At 39.2% G+C, this 25,333-nt stretch overlaps 1 protein-coding gene across 1 annotated transcript; it reads right to left on the bottom strand.

Annotated features, from left to right (window-relative positions):
• Positions 1 to 447: 447 nt before the first annotated feature.
• Positions 448 to 24,444, bottom strand: PRKD3 (protein kinase D3; the record flags this gene model as incomplete). Its single annotated transcript, XM_009709351.1, has 14 exons — positions 448 to 742; positions 1,630 to 1,715; positions 2,629 to 2,896; positions 4,267 to 4,365; positions 4,842 to 5,003; positions 5,607 to 5,713; positions 9,012 to 9,084; positions 9,485 to 9,537; positions 12,687 to 12,963; positions 14,591 to 14,668; positions 17,444 to 17,567; positions 19,081 to 19,264; positions 21,259 to 21,336; positions 24,202 to 24,444. Coding segments are annotated over 14 exons (2,006 nt in total), but the record flags the coding sequence as incomplete, so codon positions are not given.
• Positions 24,445 to 25,333: the final 889 nt, after the last annotated feature.

The following is a 25,333-nucleotide window of genomic DNA, read 5'->3' as shown; positions in this document are numbered from 1 at the left end:
CTAACATCAGCAAATTATTCCTTCATCTACGGAGCTGTATTCGACCTAAACCACCGTGTTTTGCTATTAGCCAAGGTGTTCTGCACTGATTTCTTTTTACAGTCTCTTTTCACCATGCAGAGTTTAGGAAACGGGAGATGTATCTAAGTAACAGAAAACAGTCCTCTATGGCCTAGTAAATAGGGATTAGAAAACCATTACAAAATTCTTATTGTGTAGGCTATGAAAAAAAAAAAAAACCACACCCAAACCCACCAAACCTTGAAAAACACATGAACCATTCAATCTGTACACATTACACCTCAGTAATGGCTTTGTAGCCACACAGCTTGGTGCAATGTTACCCAACAGGGCTTATCCCACTGTCCAGTAACTACTCATAGTTTAAGTCAGAGCTGGAGAACAGCTTGTCAGACAAAAGTCTATTCCCATGTCAATGCAGGGTCCTCTGGGGCTTTGCACACTGAACTATGTGTGCAGCACTCAAAGAGCAACACTCCTTCCAAAAGTTATCTTCAGTTTCCGTCTGGAGTATCCTGCTTTGCTGCAGTTTAGCACAGTGAATAAATCAAGGGTCTTCTTCCATGTCATCTGGATTAGGAGCCATAATAAAATGCTGGGGGTACTCAAGGTTGTGTTCATAAGCATGTTCTTTCCAGCGTGCATCATCACTCTCGTGGGTGATGTATCGCTCTCCAATGCGCGTTTCAAATTCTCTGAGGTCAAGCCAAGTCTGATAATCCTAAGGAGTAAAAGGGATTTAAGGAAGCAGTTTAAGAAGTGGCAGCACTACATTCTCACAGATAAATTCTGCAGTTTGTCTCTACTTTTAGTAAAAATAGCCACAAGATGTAACCAACAAGATCTGTTAAAAAAAAAAAACAACAAAACAAAACCAACAAACAGCCCTCTCCCCAAAAATACCCCAACTCAGTGTCCACAAAGAATGGTTCAAAAATTAAATAAGCTAGTATCTAAGGTTGTAATACTGTAAATCATGAAAACTTTTTGTAACAAGACAGCTATGTTAGGTTTATTATAAAATTAATGGTATACATACACATACATGAAATCGTACTCTTTCCAATATTGTTTGTACTCAAAATCAATTGGATTTTCCCCTTAACGTCTTTTAGGTTATTTGTGCGCGTGGATATGTGCAAACAGTATTGCGAAACCATTGTGAAAGGAACCCGTGTCAAAGCAGATAAATTCCATTCCAAGCAATTCTATTTTAAAACAACTACAAGTTACAGCACACACCAGCTTGTGCAACCGCTTCGGCACAGAACAAACCAGGTTTTCTCTAGATGATTTCAGTGGGGCTCCATGCACTCATCACCGCCCGCATTCAGGAGAGTAAAACTCTTATGTTGGAGTCAGACAGAAAGTAAGGGGCAGGCGAGACAGTAAGACAAAATTTTCCTTGAGGAAAAAAGCCATTAACAGATGAGCAGGATCCTGGAGCACATAAAATGTACAGCTAAAACCAGAAATATTCACTCCTCCAAGAATGCTTGCTAACAGACTTTGATAGTAGCGGTTGTAATAAGCCTCTGAAGAATTTCATCCCCAAAAAAATCATTATTCACCCATTATAAACATAGTGAAAAAGGCAGATGGATTTACCTGTAACCACGGGTGACTGAGGGATTTGTCAACACTGAAACGTTTTCTCATCTTCACTTGAAGCAAATTGTTTATTAAATCAATGGCTGACAAAGAAGAACAGAACAAAAAATATATTGTTTAAATACTAACCACCTCTATCATCATTCACATCCTGCAGTAAAAGTGAGTGTTTTATGTGTGTGCGTATATCCTACTGAACCCTTTTAAACTTCGTCAAGCTCTTGAATTTTATATTTAGCTTTGCTTACGTTAAAGGAGGCTACAAAACAGGTATGGGGTAATCTTCCCCCCACCTTTGATGGAAACACTAAAAGCTTTACTATATTACTCGTTAATTTTTTCCCCTACTGATTTTAGCGATTTTCAGAAGTGCCTGAATAACTTGAGCATAATCCTGTGCTCCAAAATGATGTAGGTACTTCCACTATCATATACTTTTGTATATGTCCTTCCACATCCACCTGCATGTAAATCAGATGGACATTACTAATAACAAAGCTGGCACTGGAGGGCCCTACAGACCAACCTTGTAAACTTCTAGATTGTTCAGACCTGACATTTAGACCCAGGTTTTTTTTCACTTGCTAATGTATGAAACTAAAATTCCAGATGCAACTTAGAACCATTTCTGTAATTACAGTTTAGATAAAGGATGTTTTGAGATCAGTGGTCAGCAAATACTCACACATTATTTAACTTTTCTTTAGGAATTTGGGGAAGTTTCAGGTTATTCATCCCACTCCTCATGCATGCAATTAGTTTTTCTTGCTAAATCTCTTGGCTCCTCCTGCCCTGAAAATTATCTAACACACTGTATTTGACAATTTATCTTTCACAAATATATGCCAGCTCATATTTATCCATTTTGGCGTAGTCTACTAAACTCAAACTATCAATAATTCTCACACTCCTACCTGAATGTATCTTGAGGTTTAAGCATTTGAATGCATTATCTACATATAAAGACATTCTCATAGAGAAAGTTGATTTCTTTACCTTCACTAGAGATCTCCTTCCAAGGATTTGGTGGGTACATAAATGCTGCATTTTGAATCTGATCATTTATATCCTCATCTTCATTAAACGGGAATGTACCACTAAGGCTCACATAGACAATTACTCCGACCGACCACATGTCTAGCGAGCGGTTGTAACCTTTACTCCTGAGCACTTCAGGGGCAAGATAAGCAGGTGTCCCCACCACAGAGCGCCTGAAAGACTTTTCACCAATGATACGTGCAAAGCCAAAGTCACACAGCTTCACCTGCAAAAGAAATGTTGTAAACTGAGAAATCTCTGCTTCATCTCCAAAGCACGCTCCTGCCCAAGACCAGAGTGGTACTTGATACCCTTTCTGCCTTCATTTAAACGTTGTATGCACTAAAACAGAGACAAAAGATTACATAAGCCAGTCAGTTAAGGTTTCAGGTTGCTGGTTTTGCAGACTGCGGATCAACCATGCTTCAGACCGAGACCTGAACCAGCCTTGCAGACTCAGGTCTGAGGCAGGGTGTGTAGTACATGGCCACAAGTGTGCAAACAAGGACAAAAAACTTGATTCCAAACTCGGCTCATTTTCAGAGGCAAATCCACATCCTTGCAAGGCACAGAAACAAAATTTTAAAAGCACAGGAGTCCCAGCCAGATCACATTCCTCTTAATCATATTTCTGAAGCTGGAGGCTTCAGCTACACGGCAATCAAACGATAAGTTTTAGCCAGAACTCAGATCCAGCCAGCTCTGGACAGAACAGTCCGATCATCATCCAGGTAAAAACTATCAACAGCTGGTGCTGCACTGATCCTCAAATCTTCATGGCTCTGGGATGGTTCCTTAACCTAAACACAGCAGGCACTTGTACAGATAAAAGGATCCAGGTCAAGTCCAACGCTAACCCCAAGTTAATCAGCCCTCCTCAGGCTATAGGAGCAAGCAAGGCACTGAAGGTATACAAGTGACTCTCCAGAAGTGCACTCCGCTTTGCATTAACGTCACAGCACTGGAAGCAATTCCCTGACGGTGCCTAGCAGCTTTTACTTTCCGTCTATCCTCCACAAAATCCATACTGTCCAAGGTATCTAAGGTAATAGTTGACTGGGGTAATTGCTGACAGTACCTAAATACTACTATCGCTGACCAGCATTTCTGTTAGAGAGATCAGCTATTTAGTGTATTTTAGTTGAGGGGAAAGAAACTGAAAGAGACCACTGAGCATAAAGCTAGGCTAAGAGCTGGAAGAAGAAGAAGAAAAAAAAAAGAAAAAAAGAGACAACTATAATATATCCAAGGTATCTAAGGTAATAGTTGACTGGGGTAATTGCTGACAGTACCTAAATACTACTATCGCTGACCAGCATTTCTGTTACAGAGATCAGCTATTTAGTTTATTTAGTTGAGCGGAAAGAAACTGAAAGAGACCACTGAGCATAAAGCTAGGCTAAGAGCTGGAAGAAGAAGAAAAAAAAAAAAAAGAAAAAAAAGAGACAACTATAATATATGCAGCTCAAGTAATTCTAGACTAAGCCAGCTGAACAATTCCACAAGAGGTCACTTTCTAAGCTGCAATGCCTATATGTCTTTAAAAAAAGAACAATGAAAAGTGATGAAAGTAGTATTTTTTTCATCTTCACTCACTTGAGGGAATGGCTCTGCTGATGCTAGTAGTACATTTTCTGGTTTTAAATCACAGTGCACAATATTCTTGAAGTGTAAATTCCTCAAAGCAACAAGTATCTACAAAAAGGAAAGAACATTTTCAGAACTATTCAAGCAGATAAGAAGTGTCAAAAGCCACACACACTAACCAGTGCAGTAATTTGTATCAACAGAGTCTCCAAGAACTAACCCGTATATACTGTGCAAGTACTATTTTTTCCAGCCTATCAAGACTTGCAACTGAGGGGGCTTATTTTCCTCTTTTTTTTTTTTCCTTCCCCTCCTCCCTCTCTGTCTTTTTGAGTGCTTACTGTTTTCACATGCATCTTTGGATGTCCATAATGTTATGTCTTGGGAAAGAAGGGCAAAAAAATTAACATAATTAACATTAAAAATTCCTTCCATGTTTATTCAACTTTCATTAGATGTGCAGCCCTCTGTGCTGTCTCTTTTAAATAAGAATACAGAAAACCACTTCTCCAAACTCCATTCTCACAAAATTACAAAAGACAAATCTAGCCTTTCCTCTCAAAGCAGAAAGACTGAATGCCAACCTGAGTGACCATGAACTTAGTTATTCGTTCTGGAAGTCGACTTTTCTCACTGGAAAGAATCATCTCTAGCATATCCCCATGCAGCTTTTCCATCACGACAAAGACCCGTTCTGGGGTTTCAAACATACATTCCAGGTTCACAATCCCAGGGTGGTGCAAGTTCTAAAAGAAAGTAGTATAGGTACATCACTAAAATAAAACAGTATGAAACATCCTGAATTACACAGAAGTGTTGTACCACAAATTAAGAAGTAGTTAAGTGGAGAGTCAGAGATGAAAAAACAAAATGTCTGAGGCAAGAAACTAGCTTGAAACAAACATCAACCCATGAAACGTGCCAATTACCACTACTAAGACTAATTTGTTTTAACACCAATTACCCGTAATGATTCATTTTACAGTTGATACACTCAGTAGCCTGAGTACAGAACATGCAAGGATAACATTCATAGACTGAGAAGCCAGTAGTGAAAGACAGCAAAAAAAAAAAAATAATACAGTTTCCTGCTACCTGAGGGAGACAATATGGAGCCAAAGTACACGTCTTCAGTGGATCCCCTATAGGGACTAGATACCACCCCCAAGTTATCAACTCTACCAAATACTCAGGAATTCCTGCTCTTCTAAGATTCTCTCTTACAAAGAGACTCAGAAATCGCATATGCAGATTCAGAAATCAATTCAGAGCACTTACACATATTACAAAATCTCATTAATGGCTTATTTGAGACAAAACTCCAATGTGATCCAAAACCACTTTTGTACCTGGAGAATGGCTACTTCATTACGAAGCTGACTCTCCTGTTTAGTTGGAAACCTCATCTTGTCAATGACTTTGATAGCCACATCTCTTCCAGTCTTCCTATGTTTTCCTAAACAGAAAGTCAATGTCAGCCATCAAGAGGCAGAAGCAATTCATAGCTATAAAACATTACAGCAGAAATTCCTTTTTGGGGAAACAAGTATATTCTGTACAAGTGTACAATATTACTTTATTTATATTTATAATTGCAACTGGTATATGAGTAACAAGAAGTGATCAGCCTCAACAGGAGTGCTGCAGATAAATTTCAGCTAGTTACTACTCTGCTGTCAGGTACGCACATTGACATCAGATGTATTAGGTGAAGTTTTTGCCTGTGCAAAGGACTTGCACATGAGCAAGTAATACCTACTCCCACAGAACACTGCCTCTCTTCTGTAAAAAAACAACAAAACCATTGAAGATCAATATGAAGACAGATCTACAAGTCTTCTCCAGTGGTTTCATACTTTCACAGGCTCCACATGCACAGGAAATTATATACCTAATATTCTACAGGAACGTGACAGTAACTACATGCCATGAAGAACAACACGTTAACACCCAGGGGCAGTCTGCTGCGATCAAAAAGTTCTAAGAGATTGTGGTAAAACACCATGCTGATAGCACCAAGTACTATTCCTTGCTGCAGCCTGCACCAGCTACATGAGAAGCACTCTGCAATACGCAGATCGGATGTTTCAAGGGCTGTACATGCTTACCCAGCTTCTCCACAACTCCTCAACTGACTTCTATCACGTTCACATCAGACAGGTTAATGGGATCACACACTGCAAGACCTTAATAATCTAAGACATTCAATACTAAACTAATTTGGAACAATAAGTCTGCACCCAAGGAAAAAAAAGTCATTATCTGCTCCGTGAAGGGTTTGGAAGCCGTTTTAGGAAAAGGGACGACACACAGAGCTACAGCGCAAGGGACACGGAGGGCTTGCCCCCTGCACAGCTACGCCTTGCTAAACCCCCAGCCAGGCCTCCCCTGCTGCTCTGCAGGCAGCACTGGTGGCCAGGGTTTAGGCAGGGCTTAGGCAGGGCTTAGGTAGGGCTGCTCCAAAGGCTGCCGTCCTCAGCAGCTAACGCACCTGCCTTAAACATCAGCATGAATAAAGGGTCAAAACCAGGCTTGTCTCCACCGGACGATGTAAGGCAGTTAATGGAGACATCCCTCAAGGTCCGAAAGGGTTTACAAGGTTACCAAATAGAACTAACCATTGGAGAGCAAAAAATACATTTTAAAAAGATTACATTAGTTCTAAGGAAAGCATACGCTGTCACAGGCAACAGCATCAAGGCAGAAGTCTCGAAAGAGAGATCTGGGGAGTTTTGTCATTTTGTCTGGAACAATCAGCAACTTTTAGGCAAAAATACTAGAAATCACAGCACCCAGCTACAATTTAAGTAAAAAGCTTAGATTCAGGGAGAATTACTCTGGCTCCACTAGACACCAAATTATGTTGAAATATAGCAGAAATACCATCAATTACAAACTAGTTGCAAAATGCAGAAGACAAATGCTAGGTTGCAAGAGAACAAAAAAAGCAAAATCACCAGACTAACACCACACGTAACTACAGAAGCTAGACTAGAGCTAAGAATTGAACATGAAGAAAGATTAACAGAAAAGCAGCTTGAAAATTCCTTTTCCTAAGTAAAACACAACCAACCAGGTTTCAGTGCAAGTTTTACATCAGTAAGAAACTATCAAGAATTTTTTTTTTCCGTCTCCATTTTTCAGGCCCTTCAAAACTAACCAAAATAGGAAAAGCGGAGGGAAACTGTTCTCACTGAAAGAAACAGCAGGTGGATATCAATATCCCGTAACTTCTTGATTTACAATTTGTAAATGTCTGTTGAGAATAGAGGACAACCAAAAAAAAAAAAAAATCCAAAAAACCAAACCCTGCAACAACAGAAGCAATTTAATTTTATCTTTATTTGTTTACATAAAAGGCTTAGTTACCATTATTTCAGTAAGCCTACACAAGGGGGGGAGAAGCCAATATTTGAAGTTACCAGATCTAGTCTCCCCAAACACCAGCAACAATTAAGGAGTGTGCAGAGCCAGCAAAAGAATACTCTTTTATATTCTCTCTTCTTCCTCTTTCAACTTGTGATTTTATCTTAAGAAACTGAGTATGCATCTCCTATATATTTTAAGGTATCATTAAGTGAAACCTTTTATAAGTATTTATTATGTTTATAAGCATTTATAAGCTTTGAATCATGCAAAATACCAAGGTGAGATTTATCTAAAAGGCAATTTAGGAGAGTATATATAGAAATAAAATCAAAATGTTAAAATACTGTCTGCATTTGTGCATGTTCTGTTCGTAGGTGAGGGAGCACACTTTGATTCACCCTATGTTTTAAGAAACACAGAGGAGGGAAAAAATAGACCTCTCTCTCGAGTGATGTAAAACCAGACCGTGAAACAGCATTTCCACCAAGCAGTTCAGAAGTAAGAGAGAAAAGTATTTAACTACACAATTGGCACACAGAAAAATCATAGCCACAATATTTCCTGACTAGAAAGACATGACAGAAGCAGAAAGGTTACCACTTTTAAATCATTAGTTATCACTTTTTCTTTCTTTCCAGATTTATGGTCTGTGGTTTTCTCAATACTTGAGATATAACACACGGGATAAAAAAAAAAAAGAATAGAAAGAAACAGAGTTCATATGATGCATTTCTAGTATTTCTTCTTTTTGTGATTACATACTATAAACAAGTTATATGTTGCAACAGAAGTTTTTAAAGCCTAGAAGTGATAAAACTACATTTGAAACCTAAAACTGAGACCTCTTGACAAAGAATTCCTCCTATTTTACCATGCTGACAGAAATTTGTAATGAAACTGCATAAAATATGTCAATAACGTGTTTGCATAAATACTGTCAAACCATAAACTATGTATTTTTCTAATTGCTTTCGGCCACATCTGTCAGATATCATCAAAAACAGGTATAACTGACAGCCTCCCTAAATACATGACTTCTAATACTGTATAATACAGTGTTAGAATTTGCAATTAAAAACCCCCAAATCATTAACCAAGGCTAAATTCAGACTAGAGATTGCTTTGATTTCAATTGTGGTCAAAATGCAATGCATATTCTAAACCAATTTTGATGCCAATGCAAAACTCTAAATGCAAAAAATAAATTATAAGAAATATTTTACATAAAACTGCAGAGAGACACAGTAAAGTAATCCAAACAAAACTTTTAACAAGATAAACTTCACCTAGACATTCTAGATCCAGCTAAGTAAATATGAAAAGGCTAATTATATCAAGCAGACAGACATTCTACCTTAATAAATGCATAATGGAATGGAATTTACCTCCATATACAATACCAAACTGACCAGAACCCAGCACTTCATCAGCAAATATTTGGTACACAGAGCTGATATCCTAATGTGTGGGGAAAAAAAAAAAAATCAATCACAAATATCAGGAGTAATCAAAATATTCACCAGCATATTGGTTCGTAAGCACCTAAGCTGTATCTACATGGGACCTTAATCAAACTCTGTCACGGGTGCCATCATTTCCCTGAAGGGAGGGGAAGAACACAACAGACTTGTCCTGAAGAGGATCCACTTCGCTGCACTGTCACAGCAGGGACACACATTCATGGTCAAACAAACCACGCGCGGTGCCAGGCAAGTGGATTACTTCCTGGACATCATTCCACAGACTTCTTTAGCTACAACACCTTGGTGTTGCTTTCTCATCCAGACAATGTTACCACCAATTATTTTGTAATACCCAGGTAAACAAACACCATTATTATACAGTGCACATGACTCACCACGTTCTCCTGGACCTGGCAGTTTGAAACAGAGATGCTTAGAGATAACTCTTCTGCAATAAAGAAGATACAACTGAGTAAGTAAACAGCAAGGGCAGGCTTTTTCTAGTAAAAAGGGGAAAAAAAAAAACAAACCCCAAAACAGAATAAAAAAGCTTTAACTGACTTCTAACCCAGTCATGGTGAACTATCTTTATTGATGTTCTCCAGAAACATCACACCCTAGACCTCCAATTTCACAGACTGATTAGATAAACAACCCTGGGAGTTTTGCTGAGATTATTTGTCTGGTTTTATCATATCGCTGATTAGAAAAACAATAGAACAGTATAAGTGTGCATACAACAGAGAGCTGGAGAACCAAAAGCAATAGTGATGTGGCAATTGTATCAGGGTTCATCAAACTACTACGAATTTCTGGTAGTAATATAGAAAAATACATGCAAGAGGACCAGGTAGATCCCTTACAGTCAAATGAATGTGGTTAACTAATTTTCTGTGGAATCAAGATATACAGAATTAATGCATAAGAAAAGGAAATACATCAAGCAAAGTAAGTAATAGAAGACCTGAGAATTTAAAAAGCAATAAAACCCATAATACAAACAATCTTTGTTTCATGGATGAACTACAGAAGCATAACAAACCTTGGAATATAAGAGCACATCTAGAAAGTGTAATATGCAAGTAAAAGCACCAGATAAAGATACAGGGTTTTTCAGCTGGTAGCAGATGTTCACACCAAGTTTTCACTACGGGAGTAACGTTACGATGCACGGGCAAGAAGAGATACATCCAGGAAGGCAGAAAACACCCTCTTCCTTGGACTTCCAAGACAGAAGTGAAGCGCTTCAGACAAACGGACACCTATCATTTGCTATGTTAACTTCCAAAGGCAGAACGAATTCATCTATGAGGTGGACAGTAGATACACTACAGATTTACTAGCACTTCAAAAAGAGACTTTATCACCTTAAGAGCCTTGAGCTTTAAAAATACAATTCCAGAGAACAAAGAAAATGTCCATATCTGATTTTTGCCACCTGTGCTTTATCTTAAAGAAGGAATTTACCGACTTAAGATAGCAACAAATACTAGTTCTCAAAGACATTTGAATACTGCATCTGAACTAAGAACTGGAATTACAGCCTTGCATATGTCTACTGATTACTGACTACAGTCAAATCTGTATTGGAATAACAGTACAGAACACAAGGAAAAAGCAGCAAGGTGGCAGACAAAAAAGTCACTAAGGCCAACACAAACTGCAGCAAGGTTGAAACAAAGGACCTAGAACGGGAAGATGCAGTTTTTGAAACTGTTTAAAAAGAACTCATTGAACCCTTCTCCACGGATGGCTACAGAATACAAAATACCTGGTAGGTAGAGATTGAGTTACTGCTTCCAAATAAAACCATTTTTCTAGTATCTGAAATGCACGAGACTAAGGACTGAAAAATAGTCACTTCTGAAGAAGTCAGTCATGCCAGGATTCAATATGTAATCTATACCAGGGAACAGCTTCCTAAGTTTCTCTTTCTTATTTCAGCTCAGAAACATCCCACCCCAACCAGCAGGCTCAAGGTCAGAAAGGACTCCTTCCCGTGGGTTAGTCTAGAAGAGCATCCTCATTTCTAGCTACTTTCTGGCCACCACACAGTATAAAATGACTAGTGTCTTGTGAACATTTTGACACCACAAATTCCCTGTTGCTGCAAGTATTTCAAGCACTAGCAATGTCTCCCTCCTCTTTTCATCTTTTCATTTAAAAGAACATATTTGAGGCTTTTGGGGTTTTGTTTTTTTAACTAAAAGTATAATTTTCTTACAGGCTCTTGGGATACATTTCATGGCTCACAATGTGTAGGAAGAAGAGGGAAGAACGGACATTTTGTGGGTTTTTTAGAGTTTAAAACCAACCTGAGTTGTTTAAGAATATGCGAATGCCACTGCACAACTCGTGGTAGTTTCTTACACACCTACAATCCTAAACATGCTCATATACTTCCCGTCTGTATCTACCCCTGTCATTCTGTTCCCTACTACTGTCAAGTGTTGATATAAAAATGTTACTATTTACATCTGAAAAAATACTGATTTTGGAAAAAGCAACTGTCTTTGCAAGTCTCTCACCAATAGTAGGCCTTAGGTTCTAGAAAACAAAGAGAGCTTTGGGGTGTGTGTATATACATATATATATATATTTGGAACTAAGAATTTTGTATCAAAAGTGGTACTTTACGTATGTACAAGGCCAGTTATGAGGTACCATCTTACAGGTATGTTTCTTCACTGTAATTAAACACAGATACCAGTACTGGCATCTCATAGTTTACCATTTCAGACCATAGTTGCATTTTCAGAAAGTGCCTTTACCTCAGACTGGCATTTACACGTTCTTAACTGTTGCTGATGCAGAATAGTCAGATATCAGAGACAGAGAAACTAATCTCAGAATCTCCTGCAAAAGAAAATTTCACTACAGGAAGATTAAGGAGTAACTGGAAGATGAAACTAAAGAATGAAAGCATAAATCTCAGTACAGAATGTGAGTTAATGTCATTGCAAGGAACAAGATATCTGAAGAGAAGGAACACAGTATATAGTTTAGTGGAGCCTTGATAATGATTATGATCATATGCCAGAGAAAGAAAGGGAGAGCAGGTGCACAAAAAGAAGAATAGGGTACTTTTTGCCCAGCCAAAGTTTTCTCTATCACTGGCCGTATTTACATTGCATCACTAACTCCTTCTCTTCTCCTTAGCTACTGACTTCTCACGTTTAAAAAAATATATATATAGGAGATAACATCAAAAAGCATCCAAATTTAGTTCTTTCAGAGCCTGTGTATATAATCTGAACATATTTATTAAAGTATATTAGAAACAGCAAAATTATGGTCCCTTTTTACATGCAGCAACTTTGCGCAAGTTCTCAATGCTCCTACAATGAAGCTCTGCAATATGCATTCATATTGTAAATCTGATCCTTAACTACTACTTCCCACTACAACAGATTAAAGGATTTGCCCACCCTCCACAAACCTGAGTGTCACTTTTTAGAGACTTGTGGAAAATTACAGACCCAATTCAGCAGAGAACAGACAGACAATACTTCACTCTAAATAAGCACTGTTCTGAAAGGATTCTCTACCATTAACAGCTTCAGAATATGAATAATAGTGCCTTGTCTGCCTGCTTACTGTGATCTTTTCCTTGTCCTGCTGCAGTGCAAACGCTAGCTTGAGGAGTGACTGGCATCAAAGCCTGACGAATGGCTTTCTCCCAGCCCTGCGCTACGTCAAGTCCAACTCCGGTGGCAGCAAGAACAGGACTGTGATGACTGCTGCCATTGTTTTCGCCAACAAAGTACACCATCGTGTCAGTGATGATCTCAAAACAGTATGGGTTGCTGCCCTGCACCACGTTTGAAAAATCTCGAGGCTGAGTCACCTGGAGAATTTCTGAAAGTGGAATCTCCTGAAGAAAAATATTAAAGATTAAAAAATGAAAAGGGATATAATATTTTTATATACTCAAAGTGTTTGCAAAGAAATCAAAGCAAAGATATCAAAATATCAAAACCAAAATACCAAGCTTTGTGACTAACATCAAACTGTGCACAACCACTGCCCACCCACAGTTTGCTGTATTCCTCTATACAAGCCTAGAGAGACTTCCAGCCCCACCACAGTTCTCTCTCTACAACTACTACGTTCTGCTCAGACAAACCGTGCGTACATTCAGCATGAGACCCGCCCCCACCGCATACAACTGATGCGCAGCGATGCCCATTTCCCCCCTGTAGTTTATACAGCTTAGCTAGAGAAGAACATGACAGCGGAAAAAAATGAAACAAGACAACATTAGGAAGAGGTAGTGGTCACATAAGCCAGGCGATAAGCACTGCTTCATGTATCTGAATCGTTTTGGGTAAAGATTCTCTTTCATACAGGCATTAACAACTTCTGCTGACTCCTCTACCTTGTCAGTTTGAGATCATGGTAGAAGCAGTACTAAAGAACAGATCTGAAGGAAGAAATGGTTGCAAGTTCACACTCGCTGGAGGAGGACATTCCACATACATGGGAAGGTGTACAGGTGCACATCACTTGCAAGAGTAGTGAACAAGCAGGTGAACCCCAGGCTGGCATTAGGGGGTAAGAAACAGTAGCTACGATGCAGAGCAACTCAACATAAAGGCAAAAACTGTGAATTATTCTAACAGCAAAGACAACCTGACATTTAAGCAGTTAAAAAAAGGGATGCAAAGGGGCAAGTCAAAGGACTAAAAGCAGTGACATAACGGAGCAACAAGCAAGGAACATATTTTACCAGCTGTGTTTTGAATGCACAGGGCAATACAAGTATCAGAGAGGTCTGAGAAGAGACTGCATTGGTCAAGATAGGGATGAAAAGGATCTGGGCAAGCTTAGCTGGGTGTACAGAGAAAAGGCTTGATCTTAGAGATGTTATAAAGGAAGAAGCTGCAAGATTTGGACCCCCACCTAAAGGTGTAAGACAAGAAAGGGAAAAATCCTGTTTATACATTCAAACACATTTTCTGAATATTCCACTATTGAACACATTACTGTATTAACAATATACTAAACTTACTGCTAAGCTTCATTTATATAATGCCAGGCTGCACAGTAAATTTTCTTCTAAATCTGGCTTGCAACTTTCAGTTGTACAGTTGGAACAATTTAATTTTGGGAACCTCAAAATAAAATATATAAGCATGCAAACTTTCAGTCACTATTTACAGAATGCAAAAATCTTAGCCTTCATTAGACTGGCAGCCAAACAAATTCTCTGGTAATTGTGAGGACAGCTTAATATGCTAGGTAATTCAGGAGAACAGTACATGTAGAATGTAAGGAGAGACATACTCGAGGGGATTAGAACAGGAGCTGCAAGCAATTTCTTGGAGTTAGTCTTGGTCCTTCTCACTTACAAGCTTTGGCTAACAGTTACCCTGGTCGCAGCTTTGATTTAAAAAGATGGGGAAATGGAGATAATACTTATACTTCTCACAAGTAAATTTCAGATCTACAAAGCACTGAGTAAATCAAGTGCAACACAATTACTACTCGTCATTAATTACCTTGTAATACTTTGTTCCAGATTCATTTTGAAATAGCGTGAGGCATTTGCTGTCCAGTCTCCAGTAATGTCTTTTTCTCTGCAAAATGCACAATACAATAACATAAAGAATAAATCACTGGTATAGCTTTTGTTACCCGATTATTTAAATGAGAAATGCTTTTAATTATTAAGATAATCAAGTAATGTTAATCTACAGTTGCATCTTAGACTAGATACATGAAAAACTATACTTTGAGAGTAAAAATTTTTTTTAACTCAAGAAGAGGCTCAAAAATTATTTCCACAAACCAAAAAAAAATATCACCTACCTCACTGTAACAGCAGTGACAACAGCAGCTATCTCGTACAGGAGAAAAACTTATTTACACAGGTTGCACTCCAGGTGCATGTGCTCACAAAACCTGAATTATTTTAATTTAGTAACAATTGTGAAAGTCATGCTTTCTCCCTCTGTGCCCTCACACCAACACTGCAAGGATTCAAGGACGGAGCAAGCCTAACAAGTCCTTAATTCTTTTGTCAACACAGAATTCTAGCAGGTCAAAAGCACATAGTGGCAAGACAGACAAAATTATGAGAATCAAATGGACAAATATCTTGGCTGGGGCAGATATCAAGACAGACCAAACAGCCATTTTCTGGAAATCTCCATCAATGAGAAGTATCTTCTCCATCAAAAAGTAATATGAATAAGCTGTTGCACATAACTGTCTTGTAATTTTAAGCAGAAGAGCATTCCTCAAAACAAAGAAGCTTTTAGAAGGTTAATACGGCTGTATGAATCTAACTTACTTTGCTTGCACCATGCTCATGTAGTTAGAAACCCATTTTCATTTTTCTTTAACAAAAATCCAAGACCCTTAACTCTGGCCTAGGGTGACAAAGTTTGAAACGCAACACAGCAGAGCTTAAATCACTTCAATCATGGAGAAGCTTAGGCTACCTGTAGGAGTAAGACCAAGAAAGCTAGGTCATGAATGGATTTAACTAAATGGAATTCCCAGCCGGCACTGAATGGAAACTGGGTGAAAGCATAAGGATGAACCTGTCCTTTGGACATATATTCTCCTATTAACTCATAATTCAGGGAAGACTTTGGAGGGAGGGAATCAAGGAACAGGTTGGTAACTCACTCAGCGATTCAAAGTCTGCCCATACCCTATTCTGAGAAAGTGATGGGCTCAACATGAGGAAAAGAATACAGACGATGATATAGAAACTTCTCATTACAAAGGGTGAAACACCTTGTTACCCAGGATCAGCAAGAAGCATACAGATACTGCTGTTAAAATGAACCTCTCTGGAATTGACAGAAAGCCCAAGTTGTTTCAGGAACAGTAAATAGTCTGACATTGCTGAGAACAGAGCGCTCAAGGGAAAGAGTTGATGCTGTAATGCCTAACAGGAAGCTCTAGGAGATCTTGCCTGGCTGAAGGTATCTTGCTTTGGGGCAGAATACTCCACTTCATGTGAATGGCCTTTTTCAGTAGATGTCATCTAAGTAGCAGCCAGACTGACAGATGAAGAAAAATCAAACTAACCTAAGGTGCACAATCTGATCACTGTACTATAAGGAGGTTCAAAAAAGTCCATAGAAAAATGTACTGGCTGTACTGAAAGATTAAATCAGAGTCAAATACCAAGTCTGCCCTGAACAGTTCTGCTAGAACTACCCATCTTCATCTGCTACCTGGCCTTAGTTTTTCCATAGCCAACTGGAGATAGCTGTGTCTGTTAAGTAGTCTTGGCTGGAATCTCATCTGAAGTATGCTAGATGCTTATTTTGGTTTGTGACAAACACATCTAGGTATTAGGAAACTGTATAAAATACATGTTTTGTAAGGCAGTTTCTGACAGACCACTTGCAGTGGGCTGTTTAGTTGACAAATCGCAAGAAGTAAAACTACTACAGTAATCTGAGCTGACTAGTATCACACCTCAGCTTGATTTCAGCAGAACTTAAACAATTTTGCTTCTCTAAATTCCTATGTAGAGACAAAGAATGCAAAAGTATTTATGCTGCCTTTCACGAACAGTCTCAATATGACACACTGTGCTTCACAAGATCTGGGAACTTCTTGACTTTATCCTTTTGATTCACCTACCAAAAGACAAGAGGATTTGCTCCCTCCCATCAGACAACTCTAAGGAACGCAGTTATTCGTCCTTACCTTCCTCCTCAATACACAAAACCAAGGAGCTTGCCTAAGAAGGTTCAATTAAGAGATCGTTATTGGTAGCACTGGAAACAAACAACGTAGTCTTTTTGGAGGACATACAGTCAAGTCACAACTCTTTATTCCACTAACATCAAGAGGAACACTGAGTTTGTAGGAGATGGTGTTCAATAATGCTTACTTTTAGATAAAGTGAATTGCTAGAGGAAAGAAGGGGACCCATATCTACACATATTTACAGACACCTAGATCATTAGAATAACAGTGTCAACCATTGCAGCACTCATTGTTTTATAATGATTTCCACTTTTTCATGTAGTAGAATAAACACACTGATATCTAGTTCAATTGCTAATCAGAAAGAAGACATAAGCAAATTATTCCAAATTATTATCTCAGGAAAGCTGAAATCTTAAACATACAACTCATTTGAGAATTTAGAGATGCTTCTCCTTCTTAAAAGGAAGGAGAAGGAAAAGTACTGTTGAATCACCACATGAAGAATTTTGAATAAACTACAGTTTCTCCTTCGCATCAAATTTCTTTATAATGAACATCATGGCTAAGTTCTTTCAAATGATACTGTAAATCAGAGTATCTAAATAAAAGAAATAAAATACACTGGTTTAGAGAAATAATTTAACTTAATGTAGGAAGAAACTAAAGTCACTGACCAGATTGTCTCTACTAGTATAGTGGACCATCCATCCCTCCTTCACCATTGTACTGCTCTTCCTCTTTGTGTGCTTGATCGACTGTACAACTCTCATGAGAGGAATATTATTGCTTGTTGAAGGACTACAAAAAGATAGAACAGTTAATATTTAACAAGCTAAAATACAACAGTACTGCAATTATACTGGTACTACACATTTAGCCCACAATTTTCAGGAACAGGCACCTTTTCTTCCCATACAAATTCCATTGATAGATGAAATTGGTAAGGTATCTGAGCTCCCACTAGCTCTCCTAGTGCAAGTATTGCAGTACTTAAATTACTCTGTGGAACACAGCAGAAACACACTGGAACGAGGACACCTACAGAAATCATCCTCTCTCAAAACAATGACCTGACACTGCTGCTTAATCCAGCATAAAGATATAATTAACATTAGCATCGCTATTATTTTCTCTTGTCTGTGTAAGCTGACTATGCTACTTCTTCATATTGTTACTACACTAATGAAGGTCCCTAGCTAAGCATACTTTCAATTTCTGAAAATATAAACAGAGGTGTGTTAATTCAAATCCCAGCTGCACTTGAAAATTTTATCAATGCTGTCCTGCAGAGAAGGATTTGACAATCTCTAATATTCTGACAGTCATTAATTGAATCTACAGGTTTCAATAGCACTGAAGGAGGAGTCAATCACTACGTTGTCTGCTTAACACCAGAGCTCCTACGTGTGGCACTAACAAACGTTTGTAAACTTACGATATCACAAGGTAGACTCAAAACCAAAAATGTAAAGATGTTTTAACACAGCACACAGTTGCACTGTAGAATTGGCTGCTACAGGATGCTGCACATGCCAAAAACTTTAATTGCTTCGAATCCAATTAGAAATAAATGGAAAAATTCTGCCTAGGGGTGGAACACAAAAAAAGACGCTACGTCCAACTCAGGAAGTCCTTCAGCTATAAATCACTGAAGGTTGGGAAGGTATCACTATATGCTTTTCTTCACATATTTGCTATTAAGCCCTGAGCTAAAATTACCTTTAGTTTGACCTAATACAACTGCTCTTATGTGATTAAGAATGACTTCAGAAAATCAGGATGACACTATTCAGAATAATACAGAAAGTAAAAAGGCCAAACTTGGTTAAAGGAACTATGCAACAGTTACCAGACAGAAGACTTCAGAAAAATCACATTCAAGATAAATAAAGCAAACTTCTGCCTAAACTGCATATAGACTACGATGTGAATATTAAAACATCTTCAGTAATTCCTTTTAAATAAACATGTGTATAACAGTAGCTAAATTAGGCTAAAGTCACAGAGACCTTAGTCATCTCTTAGCCATGTTAAGCCATAAATTTTACCATGTTTTGATAATGTGGTTTTATTTCTTTGATAACAGTCATAGCACAGCACTTTTTCCAATTAGAAGAGACTGTATTAATTTATTTATGTTTCAGATTTTCTTGAGACAGGATAACTTTACAAAGCATTTTCAAGTTAAAAAAAACAAACCACAAATTAAAAAACAACACTTTAAGCAGTAAAACTGGGCTAATCAGAGAAGTTTTACTCACTATATTGAGGAAAGTACATCCAAAGCAAAGAAATCCACCTTATGACTTACCTGATGGTTTTGACAGCTTCCTCATCTTTGTCCGCATCAAGGTCAGAGGGATCCATAAAGAAGATTTTGTCCTCTGGAGGAGAGGGCTCTTCAGCATCATCTAGACCTCGACTACCATCACTGTTCATTTCACTGCTATCAACTTCCATTGGCATGTCCAAGTCCTGGCCTGGGCTAGCAGGTTCTGGAAACAACACAGGATGCAGATATAATTTCAAATACACAATTAAAAAAAAAAAAAAAAAAAACAAAGAAAACCCAAAACCCCACAAAATTTCTTCTTCAGTGCACATTTATGCAAGTAAACACAGAAGTACAATCAGAATACACAAAATCCTCAAGTTTTTGCTAAATGATGCAGAGTATGCTAACGAACATTATCAATTTGGTTTTGCAAAATGCCAAGGCAAGAGAGACTCAACTAAAACAAGAATCATATTGAAAGAAACAGAGTGAAAAGCTTAAGGTCTAAACCTAAATCTCATTAAGTAATTCTGTTCCACAGGTAATCAGTACAAAGCAACCTTTCGATGGCTAGAGATGACCCAGAGAATTACTCCTATGCAAATGAAATTCTCCATCAACAGAAACCCAACTCTGTTCTCACTGCCCTTGCCCTTATTTCTGCATAATAGCAAAAGTAAGAGAGAAGGGGGGGGCTGTGGTATTGCAGGAAAAGAGAAAAGCAGAACAGATGTTATTCACATCTGACTCTGCTGGCAGAAGTTTAAAGTTTCCAAAAGCTGTACAACTTGCACTGTGGAAAACTAAGAATTAAGACATACAAATACCTTCATCTGTAGCCCTTTTTTTTTTTTTTCCCCCTCTTGGTCTGAGAAGAGCTCAATTTAAGGGTGGGAGAAAGAACAAAAAAAAAATAAATGACTACTTATGTCCACAGAAGAATTCTATGAAATTGTAGTTCCCAACCTATGGGCCCTAGCACCTTAGCATCACAAGGGTAGTGAAAGCAGGCTGCAGCAACACATTGCACACTATTGTTCATGGCCATCAATCTCAAGACTTGGGCAAGAGTCTTGGAGCTGGAGAAGGCAGGCACAAACGGATAGGATATACTGTGCAATGGCAACAGACACACTGGCTACCAGGGCTGCTTGTCCAGGCCTCTGAATCAGGTTGTACGGGTTGATGTGATCTGCTGCATGCCATCAATTTTATTCCCCTCAAAATTATGTGTGTCAAGGATCAAGACTTTGGACAACACAATCACAGAAGGGTTGAAGTTGGAGGGGACCTCTGGATGTCATCTGGTCCAACAACCCCCGTGAGACCGTTTCTCCAGCCTGTTGAAGTCCCTCTGGATGGCAGCACAATACTCCAGGATATCGGCCAGTCCTCCCAGTCACCAGCAAACTCACTGACGGTACACTCTGTCCCATCATCAATGCAGATGTTGAACAGAACTGGACCCAGTATTGGCCCTTGCAGCACACCACTGGTTACCAGCCTCCAACTAGACTTCATGTCACTGATCACCAGCCTCTAGGCCCATCCATTCAACCAGCTTTCAATCCACCTCACTGTCTGTTCTGTTCATCCAACCCGTATTTTATCAGCTTAACATTGGTCTAAAACTTGTAAGAATAAGACTCTAAACTTTCTTCCACATACTGTTCCCCACCTTCCCCTATCAACTCTGTTAAGGTCTATTCAGAAAATAGTCCTACTTAATTGAGCTTTCAAAAAATTAGAGCACGGTTTTCTGTTTTGGTTTTGTTTTTTCCTTTCTCTTCTACCTCATAAAGTGCTGGGCTAACTCTGGCCACTAAAAATGACGGATACGAGAAAGTCACACAAAATGGTACTTGCCTTCAGATATTAACGTTTAAAAACATATATTTCATGGTGAACAACGAGCAGACTGATCACAACGGATGTTTAATTTTTGTACATTGAGAAGGGTTCTTGACTTTTTATTTCCCTTGAGGAATCTCAAGCAAAGCATACTGTACTTGCCAAGACTGATTAAGTAAAATTAAAGTCACTAGAGTGTAAGTTTTACAGTGAATCTTTTTAATTGTCAGTGATGTCAGGTGAAAAAAAGGGGAAGGTAAAATTAAGACATAAAACATTCAAAGATGAGGGAACCAAAAGCTAATGTATCTTGCTACGCTTCCAAAGACCTGTCAGTATTTGAAAGCATGTTTCTCATCTTACCTCCATTAAAAGTCACCTCTCCAAGACAGTCTCTAGGTACTTTAGACGCACAGCGTTTGTGACAGTTGAATCTGCAATCTAAAATAAAAGATAAATAAGCCCATGCTACCAGAACCTTACTTCTACTCAGACACTAACATTCTATCATTCACTACTTCCATCACAAGCCTCAGTTCAGATTCATACATTTGCATGCAACTGAAGACAGCACCAATGAGGTCACCTCCAGAAGGAAATTAACGGTCTTGTCCTGATGTCACATGTTGATTTGCCCCACCGCTATTTATTATGTCAGCACTTCCCCTTCGAGTACAAAACAGTTTTCTACTTCTTTAGCTTTCTCTGTAGCTATTTTTTCCATTATGATGTAATTTTTCCATCCTCTCATTTGTTCCACATCCTTTTTTCCATTGCTATATGATTTAAATGTCTCATCTCTATCATTTTTCCCCACCTGCCACCTAAGACTTGCAGCCATCAGAGTCTCTGGGATAACAGACCCATATCCCAGAGCAAACATGCTCTGGAGTAAATCCCAAAGTCCAGTTCCCCTCTCATTCAGATTACAGGTTTGGCTGAACGCTGGAGCTCCACTTCTGCCTGCTGACACTGGGCAGACAGAATAGCATTATGCCCAGATCTGGCCTGACGTGGGGATGGAATCTAAGTTGGATGTGTGCTGTTTCTGCACCCAAGGTATCAGACTTATGCCCAGATCTGGCCTGACGTGGGGATAGAATCTAAGCTGGATGTGTGCTGTTTCTGCACCCGAGGTATCAGATGCAGCCTACTGAACAAAGTCCAGCGTGAGACATTAGTGGTACTAACAGGAATTTCTTTTATTAGCAGCATCGCTGTAATTTTCAACTCTGTATCAACATAACGAATTTCAAAACTCCCTAGTGCCCCCACAGCTGGTTTCAAACTGCTAATTTAGCCCCTTCCTGCTATCAAAGAAAGCTCATTGTGCTTTCCTTTTAAGCCCAGACAAGAGAAAAATCATTATCTCCCCATTTTTAGTAGCAGAGAAGGCAAACTCTGGAGCAAAATACAATCCTGTTCAGCTTCTGAGTGCCTACGAGGAAGCATCCTAGGAGACCACTGAACTGTCCTTTCTATAGCAGTGTTTTCAGTCCATATTAACACATTTGGTTACTTCACTAGTTTGAAGGGGGCTGGAAGAAACAGAGACATTTCAAATCCTACCAGGGAACTAGAAAGACTAAGAGTGAGTCAATCCTAATTAATTAAACTGTCCAGAAACATTCTTGGGTACTGCAATGCAACTCTCTAGTCCAGTAAACAGTTAGAAACATCCCCTACCATGCTTTTGGCCCACAGCACAATTCCAAACAGTCCCCAGGTTTAGTTCATAAATCAGAGCACCCCATGAAATTGTTCCCAACAGGCAGTCTGCATACAGCCACCCAGGCTGGGATGCTAAGAAAACTTGTTCATGAGCACAGGTCATTTTACCCTAGTTAACTTCAGTGTCCAGAAATGTCCCTGGGCACATTTAATTTGTTACCACAAATATAGCCTCAGCATCCCAAAGATCATCCTCAGAGTCCAAGGAGAAGCCTGGATGAATTCAAGAAACCTAGCGCTCTTACAGGTACTCAGGAACATGGGACTGCTGAAAGACCCCAGGCTTTGGGAATGTGCACAAGGGAGTTGGAGGGAAACCTTAACAATCTGTAGGAGAACGCAGTATGAAAATACTTGGATTGTTTGATATCAATTCCCGATATATTAGAAATATGTATAGGATCATACTGCATAAATGGAGGCCTACTAATAGACTCATTTCTGTCCTGTGCGTATACCTAACATTACTCTAGGCTTGTTTTCCATACATAAATGCTATTTTTATGCAGTGCCATCCACCTCCCTGAAATTGATGTGGCAGCCCCATTTGTTCAGCTGGATATACAGTTGCAACAACTGAATATGGTCAATAGTATCTATGTTAAAACTGCAAAGCACCTTTTTCAGGCATCATTATTTACGTATTACATGTATCCAAGAGACACACTGACTGGAAAAAAAATAAACAAAAACGGTTCAGGATGCAGACTTCAAACAGACTAAAAAAGACTGTAAGTCAATAAAAACAGAAATGAAAGATAAAACTGCTTCTTTACTTGCATGAAACAGCAGTATTTTTGGTCAAAAGAAAGTTAACACAGCTATAAGCTTACAATTTTTGCTCTCGTCTACTAAAGGAAATCGAAAACGTATTAAGCGACCTCTTTCAAAATGCTGACCTTTAGTATTCACATCTGACAAACTCACACGGAAGCAATGGAAAGTCTTTTCCATATTACTGTTTATGATTCATCGCTACAGTTTTCTTTCCTGCAACAAAGCTGACAGGTCCGCAATATCCAGCAATAAAGAGCCAGAAGAAGATCACAATGTCACAGTTACGCCCTGGGAACTGCATGGAAGAGTCTTGAGAACTGAAGTCATGCATCTTAATGTATACTAAATAAAAACCATGTGGCTGATGAAGCCTAAGCAAGTTCAGGAAGGGCACCTACCTGTATAAAATTTTTCCAAAAGATAATAACCAATATTCTGTACTAGAATAATATAATGAAAACTTACAAATTGTTCAGTGATGAGCCTAGAACACAGACAATGAACAAAGGGAAGTATTGCTAATTTTTATTAATTTAGAATTATCCTTCTAGAATTAAGGTGTTCTCAATCTACATGTGATTAAATCTTATTTTTCAGAAAAAACATACAATGCACAGCCTACCAAAATCAAAATGAGGGCTGCTATAATCCTCTCAAAAATAAGCAATTTTTCAAAAATTATACTGCCACATTTCGCAGTATACAGCCTTCTGGCAGTCAAAACATTAAGTTGAAATCAGTTTTAAACACAAGATCTTTACTGAAATTTATCGCTACAGCAGAAAATTAAACATTTACCTTTACACTGCATTCCTTGGCGAAAAAGGCCCTTGAGCAGCCGTTTGCAATACTGGCATATGGTGGGACGAGTGTAAGAGTGAACAGCAAAGGTGTGCGGAACCTTCACTCTGCAAAGCACCATCTTATCCATCCAGATGGGACGGCCACTCCAGGAGGGAATCCTCTTACTAGGTTCTGGGCAGCAGCGCTGGAATGAAGAAGGTATACATGATTTCCACCAAAACAGTTCTACTGCTGTAACTTTGAAAAGTCACAGCAGTCAGGTGAAGTCCCTGGTGTCTGGAAAACAGAGAACGTTGCACCCATTTTTAAAAAAGGCTGAAAGGAGGATCCTAGGAACTACCGACCTGTCAGTCTCACCTCTGTGCCTGGCAAGATCATGGAACAGATCCTCCTAGAAGCTATGCTAAGGCACATGGAGGACAGGGAGGTAATTCGAGGCAGCCAGCACGGCTTTACCAAGGGCAAGTCCTGTCTGACCAAACTATTGGCTTTCTATGATGAAGTGACTGCATCAGTGGACAAGGGAAGAGCAATGGATGTCATCTGTCTGGACTTCTGTAAGGCCTCTGACATGGTCCCCCACACCATCCTTCTCTCTAAACTGGATAGAGACGGATTTCATGGGTGCACTGTCGGGTGGATGAGGAATTGGTTTGATGGTCACATCCAGAGGGTAGTAGTCAATGGCTCAATGTCCAGATGGAGACTGGTGACAAGTGGTGTCCCTAAGCGGTCTGTATTGGGACCAGTACTGTTTAGTATCTTCATCAATGACATAGTGGGACCGAGTGCACTCTCAGTAATTTGCAGATGACACCAAGCTGAGTGGTGCAGTTGACACACCTGAGGGACGGGATGCCATCCAGAGAGACCTGGACAAGCTCAAGTGGGCCCATGGGAACCTCATTAGTTTCAACAAGGTCAAGTTCAAGGTCCTGCATATGGGTCAGGGCAATCCCCAGTATCAATATAGGCTGGGGGACGAAGCGATTGGGAGCAGCTCTGAGGAGAAGGACTTGGTGGATGTTGGTTGACAAGAAGCTCAACATGACCCAGCAACGTGTGCTGGCAGCCCAGAAAGCCAACTGTGTCCTGCTCTGCATCCAAAGGAGCGTGACCAGCAGGT

Source organism: Cariama cristata, unplaced genomic scaffold (genome assembly GCF_000690535.1).
Source record: "Cariama cristata isolate BGI_N322 unplaced genomic scaffold, ASM69053v1 scaffold7671, whole genome shotgun sequence".
NCBI classification, from domain to species: domain Eukaryota; kingdom Metazoa; phylum Chordata; class Aves; order Cariamiformes; family Cariamidae; genus Cariama; species Cariama cristata.
This window is presented reverse-complemented; position numbering and strand designations above follow the sequence as displayed.